General features: G+C 39.2%; 1 protein-coding gene across 2 annotated transcripts; it reads right to left on the bottom strand.

The window, feature by feature from the left end:
• Window positions 1-1,124: 1,124 nt before the first annotated feature.
• Window positions 1,125-24,336, bottom strand: MIER3 (MIER family member 3). 2 transcript variants are annotated; one of them, XM_038124636.1, is made up of 13 exons: window positions 24,092-24,336; window positions 23,413-23,437; window positions 21,099-21,244; window positions 19,098-19,232; window positions 17,564-17,684; window positions 15,285-15,370; window positions 15,031-15,103; window positions 12,737-12,888; window positions 12,219-12,300; window positions 7,397-7,491; window positions 5,421-5,548; window positions 5,088-5,233; window positions 1,125-5,006 (listed from the first exon to the last, which is right to left on the bottom strand). In XM_038124636.1, the coding sequence occupies exons 1-13, from the start codon at window positions 24,098-24,100 to the stop codon at window positions 4,549-4,551; spliced, it is 1,656 nt and encodes a 551-aa protein (XP_037980564.1). In that variant the 5' UTR covers window positions 24,101-24,336; the 3' UTR covers window positions 1,125-4,548. The 2 variants fall into 2 exon arrangements, with proteins under 2 accessions (XP_037980564.1, XP_037980563.1); XM_038124635.1 differs by having other exon boundaries at window positions 7,397-7,488; window positions 24,092-24,233.
• Window positions 24,337-26,433: the final 2,097 nt, after the last annotated feature.

The raw sequence follows: 26,433 nt of genomic DNA on the forward strand, positions 1-26,433 counted from the left end.
TATTGTGTGCAGGGCCAGAGCTGCACTTGGATGATCCTAATGGGTCCCTTCCAACTTAACATATGCTATGATTCTATGACTTGGCTGTTTGTTGCCAAAGTACTCTAAGGACTGAATCTTATCTTTTTAGTGACAGAAACAAATGTTTCCTACCTAAACGGAAGTTTAAGTTAAGTAACTGAGTTGAGGGAAGTTTAGATTAAATATACATATACTAAAATACAACCATTTTTAAGACTCCAGTACTGCAAGGCTAACAATTAGTTGCATCAAAACAAGAACTAGATGGGGTCAGTCCTTATAATTTATTCTAACATTGATCCTTATGCTAAACTCAAAAGAGGGAGGCGCAGCTTGTAACTGAAGTGTTTTTGACAGGTATTTTGTTTTGCAGATTGTACTGGCCATCATTAGAAAGACATCCTTGGATCTCTCCATCCAGGGAAGCAAAGCTCATTACTTGGCAAATTACAGCTTTCACTGTTTAGAATTATACCACCTTGTACTCCTGTCTAATTAAAACAAAAAAAATTTACTTGAAGATTTACTGTGCCAGCCACTGTAAAAACAAGCCTGCTGGGTCTAGGAAACTAGACTAACTCCATCTGGCATTTGACAGATTTGGTACATAAGATCTTACAGCTATTCAGGGTCCAAGATTAGTGCTTGCTGTCTTGAGGGACTGGAGAATCAAAGCAAAAAGCATTTCAAACTGTTTAAGTTCAACATTAAGGCCTAAGCCAAGTAAAAGTTTTGTATTCACAGCTGAAATCGAGCTTGACATGGATTTATTGGGTGAGTTTTCTTTCCACAGAAAACAGGTATGTGTTCCATACAGTTTAGGTGTAGTCTGAGCTCTGGATGACACTGCTGCAATGTTTTACCTTGAAGCTACAATTAACTCCCATCTGAGATTTGCTATACTTTAGCCATAATATTTCAAATGTGTGAAAGAAACCATTACTTATTAGCTACCTGCAGCACTGTGCGCTGCATTTTTCACTCCTCTGCGTACCTCTAGCACGTGCAGAGTTCTTAAAAATGCATTCAGAGTTACTGCTAAATATCTCTGGAAATGAAGTAACAAACACAGTGTAGATGTATGAAGAGCTTTACAAATAAAGAAAGGTTTCCAGACATTTATTTCTGGAACTGTACACCAGGTATTAAAGTACAACAAATACAAAATAATGCTCAAAAAAATCAGTGTTTATGTACAAATATTAAAACCAATGCAACAACAGCGACTTCCTCTTGAACATCTGATACTAAAACATGTTCCGATTGTCACTTGATTTGTTGTTATGCACAGGGTAGTTACTTTGAACTGAGAATAACTGTAATCTCTGTTTTATTAGGAAGACTATAACCATTCCTACTTTATTGTACAATTGATAGCATCTTCCTCCTTCTTTCAATGAAAAATAGGAATAAGAAAAATAGTAACCTTGTCATTATCTTACAAATTACTGTATTTCATTTCCCTGTCTGTAGACGATGTGCTTGTAATGCTGGGCAAATAGCATCCCTGTTGGTCAGTTTATCCATTAATTTACATTCAAAGTTGAAATACTCATTAGAGACTTTGGTTAAATTAAGCAGTATCACTGTGTCCTACTTGAACTGAAGTTTTCCTATGTTTTAGATGCTCAGTTTCAATTGCACAATTCACTGACCTAATTGTACACAATTTTGTATTCTTCAAACAGTACTGTACATCCTTCAAGTAAATTCAGCAGTTTGACCATTACAAGAGGAAGACTAAACACTTAAGAACCTAGCATGGGAAGATGACGTGTGACCAACTGTGGTATTGCTATAATCACAGCACCAGTTACACTTCTACATGAATCTGCTACCCTCTTCAGATTCCCTGTACATAAAAAGGATACATTTACCAACACTGCAATTGCCCATTACAGATTTTTTGGTTTGTTTGTATGAAGAAAACACATGGCAAAGGACAAAGAATTCATCACAGTTTGTTACAAGAATTGTGCTTCACTCTGTAATAGCCAAGGTATTGTAGTTTCTTCACATGGTTGCAATTCAGGTTATATCCATGCTGACTTTCAAAACACAATTCTTTTAATAAACAGTAACAAGTTCTCCATTTAAATGTTTAAACTGAGAGGAACAAAAGTAAGTCCAGCTTTTAAAAGTAAAGTTCAATAAATAGCTATTTTACATGGATAAAGTCATAGTGGTACAAATTTATGGATGTCACATCAAGCATGCACAAAAATGTTACTATACACAGAAGTAGTCAGAAAATATTGAAAGAGATATCTAAAAAGATATGAAGAATTTACATATTTACGAAATCTTGCAAATTATTGCCTCATTTTAACAAGGAATTAAAAGTAAACGATACCAGCTAGCTAGCCAACAGGCTAAATAAGATCAGCATTTATATTAGACTACCCGGAATTCATTTTTCTCTCATATCATTTTCTGAAATTTTGGTCAAAGTCTTTATTAAATAACTAAAGTGTCCATTCAACTTGCTGACAACCCAGACCTTATAGACAAGTCTCTGCCTACTTTAAGAGCCCAGCAATGCATAGATAAACTGAGTATATTACTGCATCAACTAATGAAAATGGGCATGTTCATTTAAGTGCAACTGGTATAAGCATTCAGTCATCTTTGTATGATTTTTATACAGACCAGCCACTCACTGTAAACCCATAGATAAATCTGAATGTGTAACAATGGAAGATTATGGCCAGAATTCTAAAAAATTACTTAAAATGGGTTGATTCATAAACAAAGAAAACAAGGTACAAAGTTCAGCACGAAACACAGCAGTAAGAAGCTGAGAACTTGGCTAAAAATGTCAAGAGTACAATACAGGGCCAAGGCTACCCGTTATTTACTGTGTACTTACTAAAGTTAAATATTTCAGATGTTTAAGTTAAGAACTGATTACAAAATCATATCTACTTTTGTCCACTGTGCTAAACTAATTTGTTTTTAATATGATAAATGTGCTATTGCATAAACACTTCAAAGCAATCTTCATTACAATGCTGTAAAGAAAACTCCACATGCTGCATCTGAAACTTGGGATATCAATGCAGTTCACAGTATGCGTAATAAATACCCTCTTCCCTTTCAAATATTAAAGTCATTACTTTCTAATTACTCAGCACAACCTTGAAGCAACTATTGAAAATATCAACAATGCAAACTTAATTGCTTGAATAATGAAAACAAATTAGTGGCAATTAAACTTGTAATACAAACAGTGCAAAGAAAATGTATGGAAGGACAGGAGTAATCCTACTGAAGGGAGGTTCAGGCTTTCATCAGAACACCCTGCAAGCTGTATGCTACAACATGTTACAAGCCAGTACTATGTTTGGTTCCAGCAGTAATTGGAACAAACATTTTCAAGACAAACATCCTGGATGGCTAAATTGCACTCAAGGTTCAAAATAAAAAAATGTAATGAAGTCAAATAGTTGCTTTTATGGGATGTATTTTTACTCATCCTTTCTATTTGACCAAAGAAGTGAAGTGCCATTTTAAAGCCAATGACTTGCCAAAACAAATAAATGCAATCCATGCTAAATAAAAACTTTCAAGCATGTACTTCAAGGTTCTACTATTACTATATAAACTAGATAGTCTCTCAAAACTGTAACACTTAGAACTGCAGTGCTCCAAAAAACTTAAGATGTCTTCCAAATGTGGACTGTTAAGTGGTAAATCCTAAGCTGTGCAGACTGTGGCATTACACATCAGCTGCCTTAGGAAAGTTAAGGTACATGATTGCAATACTCTTCAAAGTTGTGGACAAACCCCTTCCAAATACAATATAGCCTAAAACTCATCTGTTTGAGCCAGTAAGTTTTAAGTACACAGACATCTATGGCAGCATGATTACTTCTCTGAAAGGTAGCCATGACCTTTAATTTTGCAACAGCATTCAAGTGTAGCTCTTCACTTTACTCATCTTAAGTCCCTTGTGCTAGCTTCCACCAACATGAATTTGCTGCTTTGTAAACTGAAGTGCTCTAGTTTAGTATCACATGAGAGAAGGTTCCATTTAAAAAACATCCTTGTATGTTTGTGCAGTTTAAAATAAACAAACCCATCCCTGCCTTTATAAGGGGGAAAAAAAATGCTACATTGAGCAGGGATCAGGATCGGTACCTGTAAACATTGTTATTCCACTGCATCCATTACGCCAAAAGTAACTTACTAAAAAAGCCACTCCAATCCGTTCAGAACTTCTGTGCTGGTTTTGAAACGGTGGCCTCCGTCTACAGGCTTTAGGAAAAAAAACTGAAGCAGAGCTTAAAGCTGCATCACAGAGTTCTCTTAGTCCCAAACTCTGCCACACATCCTATGACATTTCCACATTTATGGACTGAAAAAAGAAATTACTCTTGATAAATCAAGATATAGTTCTATACATACAAAGACATCACTGATGTCATAAAGTTCAAACTTCCAGTGAAAGACTAAGCAAACCTGATAGCTTCCATCAAGTTTACTACTACTGCATAAAGTACCCACTGTTTGTTTAGTTTTCCACAATCATTCTGAATGAAGGGCAGCATGTTGGTGGAGAGTATGGGTATTGATAAAACCATTCGTCTCATTTGCAGATAGACTGCTGAAGTCAGCCACTGAAACAGCCATTTTGGCACTGGTAATGTGGTGTGTGTGGTTCTCGAAGTCCACACCAAGGTTATTTACAGAGACATCATTCATGAAAGATTCTGGGACAGCAATCCCCATTTTCAATCTCTTCGCAGGTCTTTCCGCCTCCTCACTGCACATGTTCATTTGGTTTAGCTCTGAATGATAAAAGCCAGTCTCAAATAAATTAAAACAATCACTTTCACCATTGCTAGGCAAGTTAAGCAATTCTTCTGTTCCAACAGGCACATGATTAACTGGTGCTCGGGGTAAGGTGTCCATGGGAGGAAAAGCATCATCCAGGCAGTTCACATCTGAAGCGTGGCAGACTGTAGCTACACTGTTTGTCAGTGCTGGAAAACAGATGAACACAAATGCAAATGAAATAGTTGTTTGCGTAGTTCCAACAAAGATTTTTTTTTTTCTTGATTTACCTGTCAACTCATTGGCAGTAATAGAGTTCAGAATGCTTAGCTGTTGGTCAGGAATGGTTTCTGTTCGACTATTAGATGTTAAGGCTGAAGAATGCACTGCTCCTCCAAGGGATTCTGCTTCATCTACCAAACGATCCATGTAGTCCCTAAAAGAATATTGCATCCATAATGTATTATGCAACTAGAAAACAAGACCTATAAATGATGATAGATTTAATTTCAGTTGCCATAGCCACTGAAGCTTTACACTGCATGACGGAAGTGGGGTGGGGGGGGAAGTCGTCTACACTTATGATCTGCAACAGAAACACATCCCAAGAACATTTTACTTACGTAACTCCTGGATGATGGTTATATTTCTTCTTTCCAAATCTTGTTTGCTGAGCAAAGTAATCATAACGTTCCGACTTTTTCCACATGTAGTAGAAAGCCACACACTCAGCAACTGTTCTGGTTCTTACCTAAAGGGGAACAAGAAGAATTGACAAGATTAATGCAAAGACTTAGGTTTTGTCATCTTTCTAATTCCCACTCCTGCAATATGGTTAGTTTTTATTGTTCTGTAACAAATCTGTTAGTTTTTATTGTTCTGGAACAAATCTTTGCAGACTTCAAAAAGACCTATAGTTTCAAGTATTACATTTGTTCTGTATCCAATGCATTATTGGATTTTTTTTTAAACTAGGCTGAAACTCTATCTACATCCAAAGTACTTAGACATATATATAAACATTTTTTAAACTGTAAGATATACCCTTTCTTGTGATGAAAAAAGCTGAGCAAATGAATGATCTAAGAGGAGTGAAGTATCAAAGACTGTGGATATGCATTTCTTTGAGGAAAGTCCAGAACAAAGCAAAAGCTTTGGCAACAGAGTTGTAAATGCTTAAACAAAATAAAACTGTAGTCTTGTTAAGAAGGTAGTAAAGACTGAAAAGACTAATTTTGATCTACGTTGCTTCTCTTTCCCCAGAATGGAGGTGCTATGTGAAGTCAGGTTCTTAGAGAAAAAGTCATTACTTCCACTTGTATGTACTTTTTTATGCAGAAACATTTCACATCATCATCACATCATCCACAGTTCCAGTTTTACAACTCTATCCAGTATGCAACACTATCTAATACAGTCTGGCAGTAAAATATATTTGAGTGCTTTCAAACATACAGAAAGATCAGTGGCAAATCCAAAAAGTAGTAAACCTTGCTAGTTTGGGCACAGACATATCAGGAAGGGGAAGAAATTAACAGATGTCCATATGCAAATGCATGAAGTCCCAGTTAAAGCTTTGCACCGCAGTGATAAGGAAACACATCCTGTGTTATGCTCCTCCACACACTACATCTCGTCTAGCTGATACCTGCTGTGTACAAGTGACATCACCTTATACTGGATCCCAGAACTTTCCCTAAACTTTCTTGCCTTTTGCCTGGGAAAAATACCCAGTAGATTTCTTAGACAAATTCTGGTCCACAGTGACAGACACATAAACAGATGTGTTTTGTTCCATGTTGGAAAATATATTTTTAATCTCTGATGCATTAATGCTTACTGTTAAAATCTGCTTAAAATCTGAACTGTCCAAATTATTTAGGATGGGTCAAACCAGGTACTGGGCAAGACCACCAGACCGTTGTTGAACAGCAACCACAACCCTATGAAGTTCATCTGAAATACAATAAAAACACCAGACTCCTAAAGAAAGAAACCCTTTAACATAGTATCAAAAGCATAAAAGAGGTATGCAAGAAATTTGGAAACACTGATACTGTCAAGTACTGTTTTTTGATAAAAAAACCAAAAAGGCCTATTCTTCAGGCACAGAGAAGTCAATCAGAAGCAATCCGGACCAAGCTTAGAACTCATTTTTGGCTCAGAAAATAGAGTATTACAGATGACTATACCTTATGAAAACACAGAACTCAGCCTGATTCTGTAAACTTGGTGATAGTGTAAATGCAAAGATAAATGCAAAGATGCATTCTCCCCTCCTACAGCCATGGTATAGAAATACTGTTCAATTCTAGGAAAGGCATGAATTTAAACAGAATTGTAATGCACATGCATGAATAGAAGTAATGTCAACTTAAGTTGATTTCAGAGACAATATATTAACTCATTTCACAATGCCTAGTATTTCCAATGATATTTGGAAACATTAGTGCAAAGAAAAGAAAAATTAGTTCAAAAATGCCAAATTTATTTTAATATTGTTCTTATTTCCCTCTTCTGTATGGCTTCTGACAAACAGATTGCCTTCACATAGTATCATACAATTTAGCAACTCTTCCATTAACTGTAAAATACTAACCTTGTTTTTCTGTATGAGATGGAAGTCTTTTCCATACATCAGAAGTGCATTTTCAAAGCTTCTGCATTCTTCTTCTGTCCATGCTGTCATTTCTTCTAGATAATTATAAAAGTAGCATGAGAAACTTGATTTCACTCATTAACCTTTTACAAAGAGTAAAAATTTTGTTCCTAATGGATGAATATCCAAATGCATTCTAAAAAAAAAGTAATTCAGTTATTTAGATCCATTTTATTTCCACTACTGAGAAACTATCCTACCTGAAATTTAACGTACTTCTTTACAAAGAATGATCTGAGTGTTTGATTTCAGAAATCTCTCATACTTGAAGGCAAAGCATATTTCAAAGGTTTATTGTTCTTAACAGGTTTGTCATGAAAAAATAGTGTTTGACAAATATCACAGAGGTGGTAAGTGTGATAATTTTTCTCAATATTTCTTGTTACACAGGACACAAGGAAGAGTGGTTGCTGGAAGAAAGATCAAAGAAAAATTGTGTTTTGATGGATGGCCCTGTTCTGACTGATTGAGCATCACAGACAAGAAGGCCTGACAGAGCTCAGCCCTACTGTGCAAACCACAGGAACAGTGCTAGGCCCACACCCTCCCAGGCACTCAGCAGTCTAGGCCATGTCTTACCCAGGAGTCAACTACCAGCCTGGATGCCAGCCTTGGTGCATGGCACTGTAAATCGCAGCTGAGACACAGGCTGGGATGAACTGTCATCAGGAGGGCAATTCCAACCTGACACTAACACCCAAGTGGATCCAGCACAAGACAAAGTGGCCAGAACATGAAACACCTTGCCTGATATCACAAATCCCCTGGTGAGGTAGTTTTTCCACTCCTGGAAAAGGCATAATACACCACGGAGGAGTGCCTCAGCACTAAGCCTAGGTCAGGAAGCCATACAGGACAAACTGACTGGGACTATAGTTAACATGATCCAGGATTTTGAAAAATAAGGCATATCAGGCAATCCAGAAAAAAAAAACAAACAAATAAACACCTGGTCCTATAGAGCCACAGATCTCTTCTACCCCTTCAGATCTTTTAAGGAGAAACTGCAAATTTTTTTTCTCCCTTTTGTTTTTTTTTAAATAATTAAGCCTACATTTTCTAAAACTGGATTTTGGTTTGACAAACAACAACAATCATCATTCAAGACTCTTGTTAATTTCCTATCTTGATTGTAGCTTTGGGTATATAAATAAGTAAGGTGGGATTTTTCAGATATCTTATATTCATGATGGTGATTAAAAAAGTTTCCACTCAACTAAAATTTAAAGCCAGTGGGGGAAAATGCATTCACTTTGAATGCATTCATTTCAAAGTATCTCTGGATGCAGACTCTGAAAACTAGACCTTTCTGTTCCCAGATGAAAAGTGATAATCACTCCACTGCAAAGCTGTTTTTTCTTTCTCAGCCCCATTAATTTTGCATTCCTTACTACAGAGTTCTCAGCCTTTGAAGAAGAGAAAATACCCCTATGGAAAGTCTCACTGCTAAGAAACTTGCCTTGGAGTGGTGTATTTTTGATTTCCACAATGATAACAGTAGTGAGCTTCAGTGGGTAGAGTAGATCATAGTATAAAGGCTACTTCAAGAGATAGACACTGACAGCATTACAGAATCATAGAATCATTAAGGTTGGGAAAGACCTCCAAGACCATGAAGCCCAACTTTGATCAAACACCACCACATCAACTAGATCACAGCACTAAATATCTTACAGCCAGTTGTTTCTTGGACACTGCCAGGGATGGTGATTCCACCACCTTCCTGGAAAATCCATTTCAACGTCTAACAACCCTGTCCATGAAGTTCTTTGCAATATCTAATATAAACTTCCCCTTGAGTGCAGCTGAGGCCACTTCCTCTTATCCTGTCACTGGTTTCCTGGGAGAAGAAGCCAATCCCCACCTTGCCACAATCGCCCTTCAGGCAGTTGTAGAGAATGGTAAGGTCTCTCCTGAGCCTCCTTTTCTCTAGGATAAAAACCCCCAGATCCCTCAGCTGCTCCTCACAGGACCTGTGCTCCAGACCCTGCCCCAGCTCCATTGCCCTTCTCTGCACTCTCTCCAGCTCCTCGGTGTCTTTCCTGCAGTGAGGGCCCAGAGCTGGACACAGCACTCGAGGTGTGGCCTCACCAGTGCCCAGCACAGGGGGACAATCCCTGCCCTGCTCCTGCTGGCCACACCATTGCTGATCCAGGCCAGGATGCCATTGCCCTTCTTGGCCACCTGGGCACACCCTGGCTCATGTTCAGCTGCTGTCACCAGCACCCCCAGGTCCCTTTCCAGCCATTCTGTCCCAGCCTGTGGCACTGCCTGGGGTTGTTGTGACCCAAGGGCAGGACCCGGCACTTGGCCTTGTTGAACCTCACACCACTGGCCTCAGCCCATCGAGGCAGCCTGTCCAGATCCCTCTGCAGAGCCTTGCTGCCCTCCAGCAGATCAGCACTCACACCCAAACTGGTTTTGCCTGCAAGTGGACTGAGAGTGCACTTGATCCAGATCATTGATAAATATATTAAACAGAACTCCCCCCAGTATTGAGCCCTGGGGAACACACCAGCCGAGTGTAATTCCATTTACTACCATGCTTTGGGCTCAGCCATCCAGCTTTACTCCAGCAAATGGTGCCCCTGTTCAAGTCGTGGGCTGTCATCTTCTGCAGGAGAATGCTGAGGAATATGGTGTCAAAGGCTTTACTGAAGTCTAAGTAGGCAACATCCACAACCTCTCCCTCATCTACTAGGCTCTACTCCTCCATCTATCCCTTAACATTTTAATGAGGATATAACAATTCCCTTTGAACTGGGGATGGGGTATGGGTAAGGACTACTAGTCCTTAGGATGGAATTTTTGCCTCTAAGCTGATGCCTCAGGTTTTAGCTTTTATATTTTCAGATTCTGTGCTGTTTTAGTGTGTGGTTCTGAGCTTCATATTAAGTGTTGGTAAGCTCTCTTCACATAGTAGCTAGACAAAACAATTCCTTTCCTAGCTGGGGACCCAAGGACAGCCGATCCAAATCTAGGCCTAAGAGCATAAACAAGAGTGGAACGAAGAGAGAAAAACAAGAAGAATGGGATTTCACAACATAAAGCTATAACTGGACAATTAACTCCAATATGCAAATGAGTCAGAACTTGTAAAAGTGAGAGACCTCATGACTGGTCCTGCACTTTGTGACCATTTTGGGTTCATCTTGTGTGTAGCCCTGGCTGGGCTCTTGTAGTGCCCAAGGTGTATCCACTGAGGCCTTTTAATAAATACCTACTTTATTCTTTAATTCCATCTAGCCTCTGTACTAGGTCAGCCCTCACAAGGCATAAAGGCCACAAAAGAACAGAGGTATTTTTCAATCCTGAAACAGGAACCTAAATTCCAGAGAGGTACTAGACTTAGGATACAGCCCTGCAGCTGATACTTTAAGGTCTACATAATCTCCTCTTCTACATGACGTTTTTTAATCATTCTTCTTATAGTCCTTATTGCCCCCTTAAGCTTGACCTTAGCGTCCTGATTTTGGCTAAGATAATTTTCTTTCTAGTAGCTGGTAAAGTGGTGTGTTTTGGATCCCATATGAAAATAATATTGATAACACACTGATGTTTTAGTTGGTGCCGAACTGTACAATTAAAGACATTTCAGTGTCCTGTGCTCTGCATTGCTCAGGTGCCCCAGAGGCTGGGGGAGCACGGCCAGGTGAGCTGACCCAGCCTGGCCAAAGGGATGCTCCACACACAAACCGACATAGCCAGGATGGGAACTGGGGGGAGGGGCCAGGAGCTGCTGGGGGATGGGCTGGGCATCAGTCAGCAGGTGCTGAGCACCCGCGCCACTGTGCCTCACTCGCCTCCCTGGGGCTTTATTCCTCTCTCTTTCCCTTTCATTACAATTATTGTCATCAGTATCACTACTATTCTTACTATATTCTTTTTTTGTTTTAATTATTAAACTATTCTTAGCTCAACCCCAAAGTTTTAATTTTTTCCTCTAATTCTCATCTCCACTAGGAAAGGAAGTGGTGGGGCAGAAGGGAGCAAGCAGCTGTGTGGTACTTTAGTTGCCAGCCTTCAACCACTTAGACACCCGTCTCTCACAGCACCTAAATTGCATACACTGAACTTCCCTTTGGATCTGAGTAGAGGGCTATCTGCCAGAATATCAACTTGTAGCAGAGCTCATAACCCATTCCACTTCACACAATACATATGCAAAAATAAAGGACAAAACCCCATCTCTGTTAAATGACAGAGACTGGTTTTCGTTTAAGGGATTAATAAATAATAAGGACAAACAAGATGGAAGCCCATTTTGCAATGCAGACTCAAGGAAAGCTCTCCATGCCCTATGGAGCTATACAATAGAGCCCGTTTAGGGCTGGCATAGCACAAACGTTTGCACAAAGAGGGGGCTTATTTATGTACCAACCTCATTCTGATTTTGGTACAAATGCTATCAGACTGTAATCAATCATGATCTCAAAGAGATACTAAATAAATAGGGGGCAAGAACTACTTTATAGCAGCAGAATCACATCTCTCCCCACGCTTCTCCTCAATCTGTTTCATTGTTACAACAGCTGTGGAGGAAAGAAGTGAAGGTCAAACTCAAATCCTCAGCCTTCCTACAAACTGCAAACTTCTGTAATAGAACTTTCAATTGGCCAAGTGTCAGATTACACCTAATTTGTGCTAAAATCATCATGAGAGGGATGTGCTTGACAATGTGATTCCTACTCAAGGATTTTCCACACAGCTTTTTGTTTTTTTAAACCACACTTTTCTGAAAAAAAAACAGGTATTCCCTTACCCTGAGATGCCTTTCCATTTGAGCAGTATCTCTCAATTGCTTCTTTAACATTATGGCTGCTTTTAAGAAGTTCATACAGTGCCTATAAAATAAAAAAAGGCTTTAGAAAATGTCAAAGTTTTCTAATATCCCGTCTAGACCTCCAAAGGTTCTAAACCTCTAGTCTTCCAGTGAACATATCTAGCATAAAAAAATAGAGGATTTATCTTTACATATGATGAAAATTTAAAAATAAAAGCCAAAACCAAAACCACCCAAAAGCTGAGGCAAGATTTAAGTAAGGAAATGTAAAACACAAAAAGTAATTATTAAAAAGGCTGAACTTGTCAACAGTATGACAATCAGAAACATCACAGATCACGAGGCTGCCAACATTCAGACTTTTAAGCATGTGCTTAAAAATTTTAAGATCTTGACTTCATAATATTCAATACTGATATATAGCACAAAGCAGAGAAGGAGACCACATGTTAATTACAGAGCTCTGTGTCACAAATGGAACAGGATATAAAACCTACTTGTTCATTGTCACGTGTATGTAGTCCTTCAGGAATTCTGCCAATCATTTTTTCATTTCCTGTTCTTAAGGAGGTTTCAAAAAGGTATTCTTTAACTTTACTTTCTGAGATCACATCAGGTTTCCAAAGTAAATGGTCTTCATTTTCATAAGCTGATAAAACAGAAATCCATTCATGCCATGTATTACATTTTTTAGGCTGTAACATTAAAAGCTATTTCACAAAGAACAAGAACACAGAAGCAATCAAATCAAGCATGACCATACCACTTTTAAACTGCAGATCACTTCAGCTATTTAGTAATTTTCAACTAAAAATTGGCCAAAAATTATGTAAAAAAAAAAAGGCAATCTATATGGCAATGTGGTGACTTGCTTTTTCATTCAGTAGCAACTGAATGCAGTTAAGAACTTGATATGTTGAATGCTTTAAGTGATTAGGATGTACAATCCCCCACAGTACATTGAAATGACATCTGCAATTCTCAGACAGCTTATTTCAAGGACGATACAACACACAAGAGCTGACCTGAACCTGTGTTAGTCTGTGAATATGTTTCAATACTAGATTAAACGATAAATTTTTTACTCTGAGCAATAGATGTGAATACTGTTGCGCATCATGTTTTATGTACTCTCTTGGCAATACAAAATTTGAGTTACTTAATTCAAACATAGAATCCTAATGGCTGTTACAGCAGAAAAGTTGGAGATTGCTCAAAGCTCTCCTAAAACTGCAGGAAACAACATTAGGCTAAGGTGAAGAATAAAATGATGCCTTTGAGAGTTCTTTTACGGCTTATCAACACAGAAAGCTTCCAGTAAGACACGTTCCAAGTGTAAAGTTTATACGAGTGCAGAACTGCCTTCTATCTCAATTCTGGTAGCTGGACTACACAGCACAAATGTAAGCCCCTATTTGCCATCACTAGTTCTTCAGGCGTACTGAAGAGGCTTTCATTTAACCCTCCAGCCCTACTACCAAGCCCAAACTTCCAGAGTGCTGGTGATACTCCCCTTCAGTTTTCTTTATCAACCAAGACAAGGCAGTGCATTTTGCTGGAGACTGTTACTAATAACCTCAGAAGATGCTCCTTGAGCTCTCTGATTTGGCAGCTACCCCTTTGCTCTTGGCCATGCTATCAGACAACACTTTCACTGGCTCTCTCTACTACCAGCTCATTACAGAGAAAATCGTCAGATTAACCCCTCCTTGGGCATCCTCTGGTTATAAGAACTTCCTTAGTTCTTGGCTAAGCATAAGTCAAGATGGGGAAATAGTAAAAGAACTACCCACATAAATCCAGTCCTTACTCCTCCATTTCTTGCAACCCACTAGCACCATGCTGGAATCTTAAAAAATTGGAGGTTTTCCTAAATCTTAATCAACACAAAGATATTCACCTCCTAACACTTCCAGCTCCATCTCTACCAAACATTCTTCTTCTCTATTGCAAAGGATTATTTCTCAAAAGAGCAGGTTTCAACAACAAACTGTGAAAAGATTCAATACAATTCACTCAAATAATATCCCCCTTAAATGTTAAGAACCTTACAGAATATCAAAAAGTTACAGAAAAAAACCCACAGAATGCCCTTTATTTATTATTACATCACCCTACCTGTTTCCTAATTTCACAGCTGTTCCATCCCATGAGCAAATTTTTTGCATTATTTGCATTTTTAATTTCACAATTATATTTGCTATGTTTCTAAAGAAACAAAAACTCTATTAAATAAGGCTCTTTTTTTCCACTCTAGCACAACTGCAGTTTTTAACCTAAATGTGCACAAGAGTAACATCATATTTAAAACACCCCATTTTTAAGAGACAGTATAACAGGACCTATACAAGGAAATTTAAATAGCTTATTGCTTTGTTTTCCATATCAATTTTGTAACTCATATTGTTTTACCTGCCAAAAAAAAAAAAAGGCAAGGAAAAAGACAGTTTTGAACAACTTCAGTGTAAACTAAGTTACATGCAAATAGACCAGCTATGATTCTCCAACAAAACTCCTAATTCCTACAGTTAGTTGACACCTGATATTACCAGACACTTCAGAATTAAGCCTCTCATTTTGTCATAAGAATGTCCTCTCTAAGTTGGAGAGTCACACTTCTGAGGTGTAAGTGTATACAGCTGTGCTACTTCAATTTTCTAGTACCTTTTTTGAATGGTCTCTGATACTTCAGCAAGGTAACTGAATTGACCTTACAAATTTAAATAACATTTTTCCATCAAGAGCTATGTATAAACATAAAACAAGAAGTAAAACAATTAGAAGAACATACCCTTTTCATCATCACTGCATCTGCCAAGGTAAGCCGGAATTTCAGCCTGGTACTGTGAACCAACCATTATTTCCTGAAAATGTAATAAAAATTAAGAGAGAAAGTGATCAACAATATTTTGTGTATACAAGTATAAAAAAAGTCATTAACCTGGCATGTGACATAGAATTCCTGAATGAAGGTACAATTTTAGATACATATTAAAAATGTTACTGTATTTTTTAACAGCAAAGTTCTAACTTTATAATTATTACCTTTCTCAAATCTTCAGATGAATTACCATTGTCTGCCTCTACATCTTCACCATCAGATTCCTTATCTCCATCACATGTGGTGTTTGCTTCAGAAACAAAGAAGTCTGCTTTTAGCTACAAAGAATTTTCTGTTCAAGCATAGAACTACAAGTTATCATTTACTTTTGAAAGGAGCACTTGCTTTTATTCAGGGAGACACTTATTGTGTGTCTGTTGATCCAGATTTCTACCAGAACCAAACTAGAATAAAGTCAGAACACACTGATATTTGTATACTGCAGAACTGAAACACTTATCACCATTGAAAATGACACAATCTACTCTATTTCCAACCGTCAAAAGGAAACAAGATTTTTTTTCTGGTTGATTTTTCTCAATAAAAATTTATAGATAGAGAAAAACCAGAAAACTTGCAGGGCTATGACACAGCCTCAGGTTAATCACAAAGAGAGTAAAGCTGAAGGCATGCCTTTATTACCTACTAAAACCTTTCAACAGAAGTTTTAATGGGCATTCACAACATTCCTTTACACCAGGCTGCCTTAGCACAGAATGAAGATACAGGAGAGACATACAAAATGGAGGAGGTAAAAGAGAGCAAAAGACTCATTATTCCTCTTATACCCTGTTTTTTTCCCTTCCCTTATGAAGAAATACAGCAAAGCCCTCCAAACAAGTGAAATACAATACTTCATAGAATAACTCATATTTTATAATCTGGAATGCTGTGGCACTGGGTTCTGAAGCAGTTCTATTTTTATAGTTGTATAATCCCCATCAGAAGGGACTCTACAGTTGTGACACAATTACACCTATTTTGTATTCTCCAACTTCAGAAAAAACATACTTATAAATTGAAATTTTAGCTTCATCACAACTAAAACATCATGAACATCAGAGATACTATCCAAGATTGTATGGACTGATGGTCTTCTTCCACAGTAACTACTAAAATCACCAGTCTATCACTTTTTGTTTTTACAAGTAGCAAGCAAGGGGCTAACCTGAATGAATGGAACAATATGCTTGGACAATCAGGCAATTATTTTGCCCAGTTAATGTAAACGTAAGGAAACTGTCTGTGTTATGTATTAGATAATGCGTATCTTAAAACTTAACGTTATCTTAGAATCTGGGAAACGGACAAAGACCAGAAAAAAGATGGAACTGCCAACAGCACAGAGAACTGACATCTCCTTCCCTGAAATGGTGGATACTTGATCTTAAAATGTCCAGCCTAATGTTCTAATAAAGTAACATTTTGAAAGAAAACCATGACAGCAGAGAACAAAGATGACTGTTTCTTAATCCTCAGTACAGATGAGGGGCTTAACACATTTCTCTATGAAGCTGCCGCACTTAAAACATCATATTCATTAACAGCTCCTAAGTGCCAGCATGTTTTGGAGTTTTTTTAACTGAAAAAGGGACATTGCAATTTTAAAGGTTTTTGTATCTCTCTTTCAATACAAATGCCCTGCATTTATCAGACAACAGCATGCAAAGGGCTATGATTGCTGGTGACTGAGGCAGCAAAATCCCTTTATTCCCCCCTCCTCTACAAAAATGAAATCCCCCATGGAATACCTTGAGATATTTGCCAAATTAAAACTGTGATATAAGTCCTCCACACTGCTCTAACTCTAGGACACCAGTGAACAAATGAGATGCAACAGGTAATGAGAAATATCTCATCCAGGTTGGATAACTGAACCACTGGCTCTTTCCCATCACAGCTCCATGGATAGTGAAATTTTGGCGGTCATGGGTTTACAGGCCCCATCCCATATAAAACTACTTTGGCTCACCCCATGAAGTCCTATGGAAAAGTGCAGAATGTGTGAAGGGAAATAATCACAAAGACACTGCGTCCCAGTTCACATCCACAGGCTGCACGGAGGAGTCACTGGCTTAAAAGCAGCAGTAAAAATTTTAGTACAGAAACACTAATTTAAAAGAATGGGTTACATGTTCATATAATTCACTAACATATTGAAAATCATGAAGGGCATTCCTCAATACTGCATTAACTATTGACTATGAAGTCATTGTATTTATAGAGAAATGAATTTTACTTGTGCTTTGAACAGAGAATCAAATGTGTTCTAGGTACTCAGTAATGCCAACCAAAGGCAATGTTCATGTACAACATCCTGCAAAGCACTGGTTTTCAACTCCTTGTACACTGAGTAGTACTCCTCAATTTTGGTATTTTAAGGTATGAAGTTATATATAATGCTACAACTTTTTGAGTACTATTATAAAATTAGGTTTCCTACATCTTAGTGGCCGAGGAAAGAAGTCAGTAGCCTCATGTGAAGTAACTGATGGTGTCAAGTCATCAGCAGAGGACTGTGTTTCTTCATCATCACCCGACAAGAGGTCTTTAGCGATTTCCTCCTGTATCATTTAAAAAAAAAAAAAAAAAAAAAAAGAAGAAACCTCAGAGTGACTATAAAATATAGACTGGTAAGCACTTAGATTCAGCCAATTGTAAGGCTCATTAATTAAAATTAGTTACCTTCCCATAAGAAAATGTACCAGACCATACTTCTTTAAAGAAAAAGCTGGTTCGCTCCTACTAACTCTAAGAATAAAACCTTCCATTTCAGAGTCAAACATAGTGGTTCCCCTCTGTCTTCTATTAAAACAAATGCACCAGAATTAATTTCTGCAAGTATCAATCTCAGATGTTCCTCCACCTGCTTCCAGTAAGAAACACCAATGTAAACTGCCTCACGTACTTAGCATTTTGCATCCTTTGCATCACAGATATACTGAAGCTTTAAAAGCCTATTACTGCCTCCTAAACTCTGGGAAAAAGCCAACCAACCAAAAAAAAACCCCAGCCCAATTTTTTGTAGACTTTTGCTAAGAGGATACTTCTAGGTAATAAAACACCAAAATAATCTGACATTTTCATAAGTTAAAGAAACAATACTAAGAAAGAAAAGGCACACTTCCTCCACTTGCAGAAATGTTTGAACTCCTCTAACAGAGATTTGGAAGGGAAAGAGCTGTATTAGACAACAAGACGACTACATTTTTGTAGCCTCAACACAATCATGAATTGTAATGAGAATCAGATGTGCAGAGCCACCATTATATCCTTCTTTCTGTGGAGTTTACCATTACATCATATCCACAGGAGAAAAAAAAGACATATACTTACTACTTGCATACTTTTTAAGCTCAACTACAAGCTGCGCATGCTTTGTGGCCAAAAATCAGAATAAAATCTCAGAATTTAAAGTTAACTCATAAACCACAAAAGTTTCAGGGTTTTGTATCAGCAATGCAACACATATAGTCACTACACATAAAACAATCTCTCACCCCCCATGGCTGAGATTTTTCTAAAAGGTATGCACTTGAAAATAAAATTCCAAAGCATTCAAGAGTACATTTTCAAGTCATTTTCGTATCATTTTTTGGTACTTGATGTGTGGTGGAAGTCACAGTTATTTCTGGACATCGCATATATTATTCAAAAATCCCACTTCTTAACTAAAAAAACCCAAAACAACTAACAAACCACCTACTTAAAAGTACTTTGCGCATATTTTAGAAGAACTGTTGACATACTTAGTTTTCTTTTGTAGTAATATAGTGACACTAAAGTTGCTGTGTACCATTATCAGAACTAGATGCCCAATATTCTTGAAAAGGTAAGATCCCAGAATGACAATATATATTGAAATTAACAAAGATAGATATATATTTTGTAACATCAAGAAATTATGACATGTAATTTAAAGCCACCTGGATTTCTCCTTTATAACAACAATTCAAGGGAAAATGATTCTGACTTACTTTATCTAGAGTCATATCTGGTAGTTCATCTGCAAGTTCACTTGGAGAGCTATTCGCACTGGAACCTGGCATAACTGGAATCGTGGGTTCATAACCATAGAATGCTAGTAAATCTTCCAATGGCATGTTTCCTTCCTAATACAAGAAGATTTACAACACTTCAACATATTGTCAATTACTTGTAAACAGTTCAGGCCTAAGAGAATAAGACATATTTGACATATTTTGAAGAACAGAAATAAAAACAAACAAAGAAAAACTAAACCAAAAGCAGGAACCATTAAAGGTTTAAAATATTGTGATTCTATGATAATAACTCATAAACATGTCTCTTGGCATATAGTGAAGTTCTGTCAAGCTACTGGGGAAGACATTTTACTGGATGCAACTAAAGACTAAGTATTAAAAATTTGCTCCTTATAGAATTGATACTATAGAACATGATTTGTCAGTATTTCTTCAAGAGAAATACAGAAAACGTTGAACACTTCCTTCCTACATAGCTACAGATGTACATATGAAAATGGCCACAGAAGTAAACCAATACAGCAGCTTCTAAGCCCTTCCTTTCATCTCCTGCACCATGTATTTTATATTAACCACTGAGAATGTAACAAGAGAAAGACAGCCAAGAAAAGACAAAAATCAAGAGAAAGACCTGATTTTTAACTTGTCTTTTCCAATAGCTCTTGATCAAGTGATTCTAATAACTATCAACATACTTGCATCCTAATGCAATTAATAAAACAAGAAACAGTGAAGATTTCTTTTTTGTTACCTGGTTCAAGACATCAGAGTATGAAAAATATTTCCAATATTTACACCTTTAGAAGTGATACCTCTAAAAATGTATGTTGAACTCATACACTGATCAAATTCTTTTTTATTTAGCCAGGCAAGGTTTTAGTCCTGCAAAAACTTTTCATAACGGGTAAACAGAAACTCATGTCCAAGTCTTTCCAGGATAAGGACTTAAAGTAATAAAGTGTTTAAGATGAGTGTCTCTCAGTTCTTCCTTCTTCTATTACTGAAGCAGTAAGAGAATTTTGTGGAGTAAAAACTCCATTTTAACCATCAGACCTGACCAACTGCTTCACTACTATAACAGCAAGCTCATAATCAGCAAAAATGTAATTTTAAAGGCAGTAAGGCAAGAAAAAAACATCAGGAGTACAAACACTGTGAACTCCACATGTAAAAAAAAATGTTTTTACATGAACTACATAAACACAGCCTTATATTTGATGCTAAAAAATACACTTCTTCGGAAGCACGTTGGCCAAAACCTAGTTATACTGACTGGTGTAAGTGGGTTACCTAACAGTAATGCAAACAGCATCAATTTCTGGGCATTCAGTGTTCAGCAGGCATTTAGAATGCATGCTACACTGCCGTGGATGAACAAGAGGTGTAAATATGAAAAACTTCTTATTAAGAAGTGTAAAATGAAATAGAAAAAGCCAAAGAGCACACTGATCATTCTGTACATCCGCTAAACTGATGAAACTAAAACACAGAAATACCATTTATATAGCAAATTAATGTGACCTATTATGCATAAAGCAGGATTGTTTGTTTGCATATTGAAACAGTAAAATCTGACAGACAAAATGAAACACAGCTAGATGCCATTTTAATAGTATGCAAAATGTACAGTTTCAATGCACAAGTGATCTTAGATAAAACCTATGTCAGTGATTTCCCTACCAAAGCAAATGTGCTACTAAATTAACGAAAACATGAGCACCAGTATCTTTAGGAAGCTAAGTTCAGCCTTTTCTGTGATGATGCACTGCTACATCCCTTTCTTTCATACAAGCTGCAAATGCATTTTTGAAGAAAACTGCACTATACAATACAAATTGAAGGGCAGGTTGAATGTTCTTTCCACTAGAAAAGTTACAATATGTACGAAAAGTAAAATATGTATAGAAAAGTTCTTACGAAATATGTATAGAAAACTACAATATGTACATTCACAAGGGAGAGAGTCTCTCTTACCTTTTCTAAATCTTCAATTTCAGAGCTGAAATTTTTGCTTTCTTCCATCATTTCCTCTTCTTCGAGAGTTCGCTCATCATCATAATCGTGTACCAGCATTTCAGCAGATGGGTCAAAGTCATGATCCTCAGATGATAAAGAGCCAACTATCAAAAAAAAACTTAATTTGAGAAATTTCTTCCCCTATACCAACGTAAGAAATTAAATCCCAGCAAAAAAATTTGCATTAATTCTCTTACAAACAGGATCAGAACTCTCAGTGGAATAACAAATTTGTAACTACTTGACAAATTCAGCTGCTTTAGATGACCTTTCCTTCTAATATTTTTAAGTAATAAGGACAGCTTTCTCTCTTGCTACAAATAGAATAGCAGGGAGAAGTACCTAATCGAGCAAAACCAAGTTTCAGGAAACACAATCCCAAATTAATATTTTACTGAATAAAAGATTGTTCAAAACACTCTTGAAATCATCATTAAGATACAAAGCACATACATCAAAAGAGATATCAGAAGCTGCAAGACAGTCATCCATAGACTCCGATTTTATTGATTTGATTTATATGGTAACAAGCATAGTTTTTCACTGGCAAACAGGTAACTTAGGTTATGAATTCACATCCTACTAATAGCAAAATAAGTGAGACTCGCTTCCAATTGCTTTAGCCTCACACATGGATTTTCCAATAAAATTAATTTGTAGCACTAGATCTAGAAAAATAAACACAGAAGAATTTGAAGAAATGCTATGGAAAATACACTAAAAATAACAAAATGTTTCTAATGAATCACATTAATTAACAACCCAGTGTGATACCTCTGTGATCCAATAGACACTTTTTAATTACTGAAGACAATACTCAGAAGTAATCAAAAAAGTACTATTATTTTAAATGCACTTTGTCATTTGAAAAACTATCATTGGAGTCAACCAATTTTCAAGATGAAAATATTCTGCATCAGTAGTCAGTGTTCCACAGTCAAGAATCACCAAATTACAGGGTTGCTTTGCTCTTTAATGTTCAATTCTTTATGGCTTTCAGGTTGGAGGAAAAAGACAGATTAATACTTCTGTTGCAATTCTGGTTTCCCCTCATATACCAGTGGTCTGTTGCAATCCTTAGCTTTCTAGCATCAAAGAAAAGGTTTATCAAGAACTATTTCTATCAAGGAACTTCTTCAAAAGTTTTGAAAGAAATAACTACAAATTTTCAACTCTCTTCAAAAAATAATACAATATTCCTCTTTGCACTGCTTTCAGCCTTGAGACAGCTGTATATACCAACATTTCTGAACCTTAAAGAATGAAACTTTTTATAATTTATGCTAAGTATTCATTCTGTACATGCAGGTAATTGAACTTTGTTCAGCTTGCCTTAGACAAAGCTGTCCAAGTTTGTAACATCACACTGTAGAGAAACATTCAGGCCAAAAATGTTTTTTTTTCACATGCTATTCATATTATGGTCTCACAGAACTTTCAGCATAGTGGACACTACTACAGTTCCAATAATGACATTATGTGTTTAATCCTCCTGCTGTTGGCCATCACATCACACTCTAGTTTTAAGAAAGTATCAACTGCCTTAATCTAACATGCACTTACAAGGGTGTGATCAAGACTATTGCTTCTAATTGCTTTTCTTACTCATGTTCCATTTAACTCAAGGGGTAGTTCTGTTTTACAGACTATACATTTAAAAGTCCCACTTCTCCTGCAGTTCTGAATGTTAATTTAAAATATTCAAAACTATATTGAAAAATACAAACTCAACAAATTTCATCATAGTTAAAAATTATGACAAACACTGCAGAATGTATTTACATAGAAGAAAGTATGTTCCCCAAATATTTAAGAATAGCCCTGCTGATGTTAATGATGCTTGGTTGTATAATGTAGTCCAAAGAACCTTAACAGCATTTAGTTATAGCCTTAAAAATTACTTCTTGTTATGATTTTAAACATTTTTTGTTATTACCAAGAAGTCAAAAATTTAGACAAGCCTGTAGTTATCAGCAACAAGAGAAGCTGTCTCTCTCCAGGCTATCTGGCTTTACCGAGATGTTGACTCAAAAATGCTACACAACTCTGATTTCATTTTTGGTTCCGAGAACCAACTTCTAACTGCAACTAGACTTAAGTGAAGGATTCCGTAGCGCACATCTCCTCTTAAAAACCTGGCAGGCGGTTAACAGCGTGCACACTAAGCCTTAGGAAAACTATGAAGGGGATAAATTTGGGAAGGAGCAGCAAGGAGAGAACGGCGTGCGGGCGACAGGCCGGGTGCCGATGCCGAAGGTGGGCGAGGACGAACCTGGGCTCGAACTCCCAAAGGAAGCCTACAGGGAAAAGAGAGAGCGAGATAAGAGCGGGCTCCCTGCGGCCCGGCAGCAAGCAGGGCCCTACATTCCACGCAGCCGTCGGAGCTGCCCCGTTTCCCCGCCACCCCGCTTTTCCCCGCTCCCCTCCAACCTGAGCCCCAGCGTCCCGCCCTGTCGGCCGCTCCATCCCGCTCACCCTCGCCCATCCCTCCTTCTGTCGCTCCCGCCTGCCGCTCTCCGTCCCTCCTCCTCCTCTGGCACAAGGCCCCCCCCCGGGGCCGCGCCAGGCCCGGCCGGCGATCCCGCTCCCTCCGGCCCCACCAGGCGGGACGTGTCACGGACCGGACCGGCTGCCGCCTCGTCCCTGTTCCCAGCCCGCGGCTCGCTCCTCCTCCCTCCCTCCGGGCGCTTCTCCATGGCCCGCGCCGCAGCCGCGACACCGCCGGCCCGTCCCGCGGCCCCTCCGACGCCCGCGGGCCGCGCACCGGCACCGCGCCCGTCCCGCGGCCTGGTCGCGCAGGTCCGCCGCCCCGGCCCCGCCGCCCCCGTCGGTCCCGCCGAGCAGCCGCGGGGGCGCCTCCCAGGGGTGCCGGGGCGGCGCGGGGGCGCTGCGGGCGCGGGGCCCGCGGGGCGCCGGGCGAGCCCCGCGCCCGGCCCGCTCTGCCCGCTCACCTCCGCCATATTGGGACGATGGGGCCGAGCGGCGGCGCCGCGCCGAGTGCCCGGATGGCGCCGTGAGCCAATGGCGGCCGCGGGCCCGCCGGACCGTCCGTGCGGGCGCGGGGGGACCGGGACGGGCCGGGCCGGGCCGGGCCGGGCGGGGCGGCGGAGGCGGGGCAGCGAGCGCCGGGGACCCGCCGGGACCCTCCTCTGGCGGCGCCGCCCCGGCCGGCGACGGCGCTCGGCCCGCCCCAGCCCGGCCCCGCCCGGACAGGGCGCCCGCCCCGCCGGCGGGGCGGCTGCTGGGGCCGCCAGCGAAGCGCTCGGGGCCGGCCAGAGCCGCCTGACTCCGACACCCCGGGCCGGGAACGCCGAGCGGGAGCGGACCCGGCCGTGTCACCTCGGTACGGGTGCTGCTGTGCAGGACAGCTGGCGTCACGCTGACCCCCGCGCCATAAGTGTCAGGAACATGAACCAGAACTCCAAAGCCTTCGGCCTTTCTCGTGTGCGTTGTCTGCTCTGACAAACAGAGAAAGTGAAATTTACTTTGCAGTGTTTTTATCTCAAACGTGCCATGTCTGTTATGTGCAAGTTATATCTACGCCTTTTTACACAATCACGCATTGTCAGACTTGGAAGGGACCTCAGGAGATTCCCTGGTCAAACCTCTGCCACGGGGTGGCTGTTCCATGTCTCAAGAGAGGGAGACTCCATGACTTCCCTGGGCAGCCTGTTCCAGTGTGCTGCCACCCTCAATGTAAAGTTCTTCCTCATGTTTAGGTGGAACTTTTTTATTTTAATATGTGGTCATTACGTCTTGTCCTGTTCCTGGGCACCACTGAAAAGAGTCTGGCACCATCCTGTTGGCACCTGCCCTTGAGATCAATGAGATCTCTCAGTCTTGTCTAGACTAAACAGGCCCAGGTCCTGTAGTCTCCCCTCATTAGATATGTTATGAATGAGGTCCCTATATGTCTAGAATTTAGCAGCAATTTTAATTGAGCAGCAATTTCAATTGAGCAGCAATTTTATATAAAATAATACAATCAAATATAATCAAACAGGTACAAAATAATTTGGCAGCGGTTCAGATAAAGCACAAGCAAAACCGATCAGTCAGGGTATAGGGAGGTCTTCCCACCTTGCCTCACGTACAAAAGGCAAAAGGATCCAAACACAACTTATATACAGTATGCTAATACATGTTCATCAATATTTTCCCATAAATCTCCTCCTGGTTTTGATTATTGAAATCTATGTCACTATACTGCATAGCGCGTGCTCCACTTGTTTCTTAGGGGTCTTCTTTGGCTTTTGGTGATCACGTCCAATGAAGGCTTCTCATCATCGTCACTGTCCTTTGAACAACCCCAGATGTTGCACATGCACCCCAAGTCTTGTGTTATAGAAAGCAGCATTATATTCCAAAAATAAGCCTTATTGTTTCATAGATACCTGAAATAATTTCAATTTTGTCCATTTCAGGGCCGACTCTCTAATTATCCTGAGGCCTATTCTGTTTTGCGATGTTACTTGTCTCAAACTACATCCTGCATCCTATTTTCTCATGAATATCTGAAAACATGTGTTTAGTGACACTAATTACATATCCTTTTCCTCTATTACTTTTTTACAAATACTTTCTAAAATATCAATATAGTTACAATTGTTAGCACGAATCACATTCATTTATCACTGAGAAAAGCTCCAGTCCCATCATCTTTGTTGCACTGCACGCTCTCTGGTATTCCTTGTCTTTTTTGTACTGAGGAGCCCAGAACTGGACACTGTACTCTAGATGTGGCCTCACAAGGGCTAAGTAGAGGGAGAGGATCAACCTTCCTTGACCTGCTGGACATACTCTTCCTGTTCTCTTAGTAGCATTTTCTTGTCCCTCTACACATAAAGTTGGGTTGGGCTGTCTTTAGTTTGATTCTTTCATCCCAGGTTATAAAGACTGATGCTTTTAATTTTGAATTCACAAGTTCCTTCTGGCCAAATTTCAGTTTGGCTTCTGGCCAAATTTCAATGGCCATACTTGCTATATTGAACATTGCTCTGCTGGAGGAGTGGTGTGTGTCACAGCAACACTCACAGGCAGTAGTGCCCAGGCTGTGTCCCACAGGGGGCATTGGGGAGGCTCAAGGCTGTACACAAAGTAAATGGCTGCTTTGGATGCATCCTAAGTTTGGTTTAGAGACAGTGTAGAGATCTCAAGCTAGTTTAGGTACCTGGATAGGAGAATTCTACAATGCTCAACTCATTCTGCTTGGACCTGTTCTGAGAAACAGAGTAAATTAAATTGTGTCATACTGCACTGCTGAGTCTAATGTAATTCCAGGACTCAAGCTGTT

This window comes from Motacilla alba, chromosome Z (genome assembly GCF_015832195.1).
Source record: "Motacilla alba alba isolate MOTALB_02 chromosome Z, Motacilla_alba_V1.0_pri, whole genome shotgun sequence".
NCBI lineage: Eukaryota > Metazoa > Chordata > Aves > Passeriformes > Motacillidae > Motacilla > Motacilla alba.

Bases quoted from the DNA above. Each gene is read 5' to 3' on its own strand.
- MIER3 (XM_038124636.1), bottom strand. The intron at 21,245-23,412 runs GTTCGTCCTCGC...TTTTTTTGATAG, and splicing joins CTTTGGGAGTTCGAGCCCAG to TTGGCTCTTTATCATCTGAG. The intron at 17,685-19,097 runs GTAAGTCAGAAT...TAAATGATACAG, and splicing joins CAGATATGACTCTAGATAAA to GAGGAAATCGCTAAAGACCT.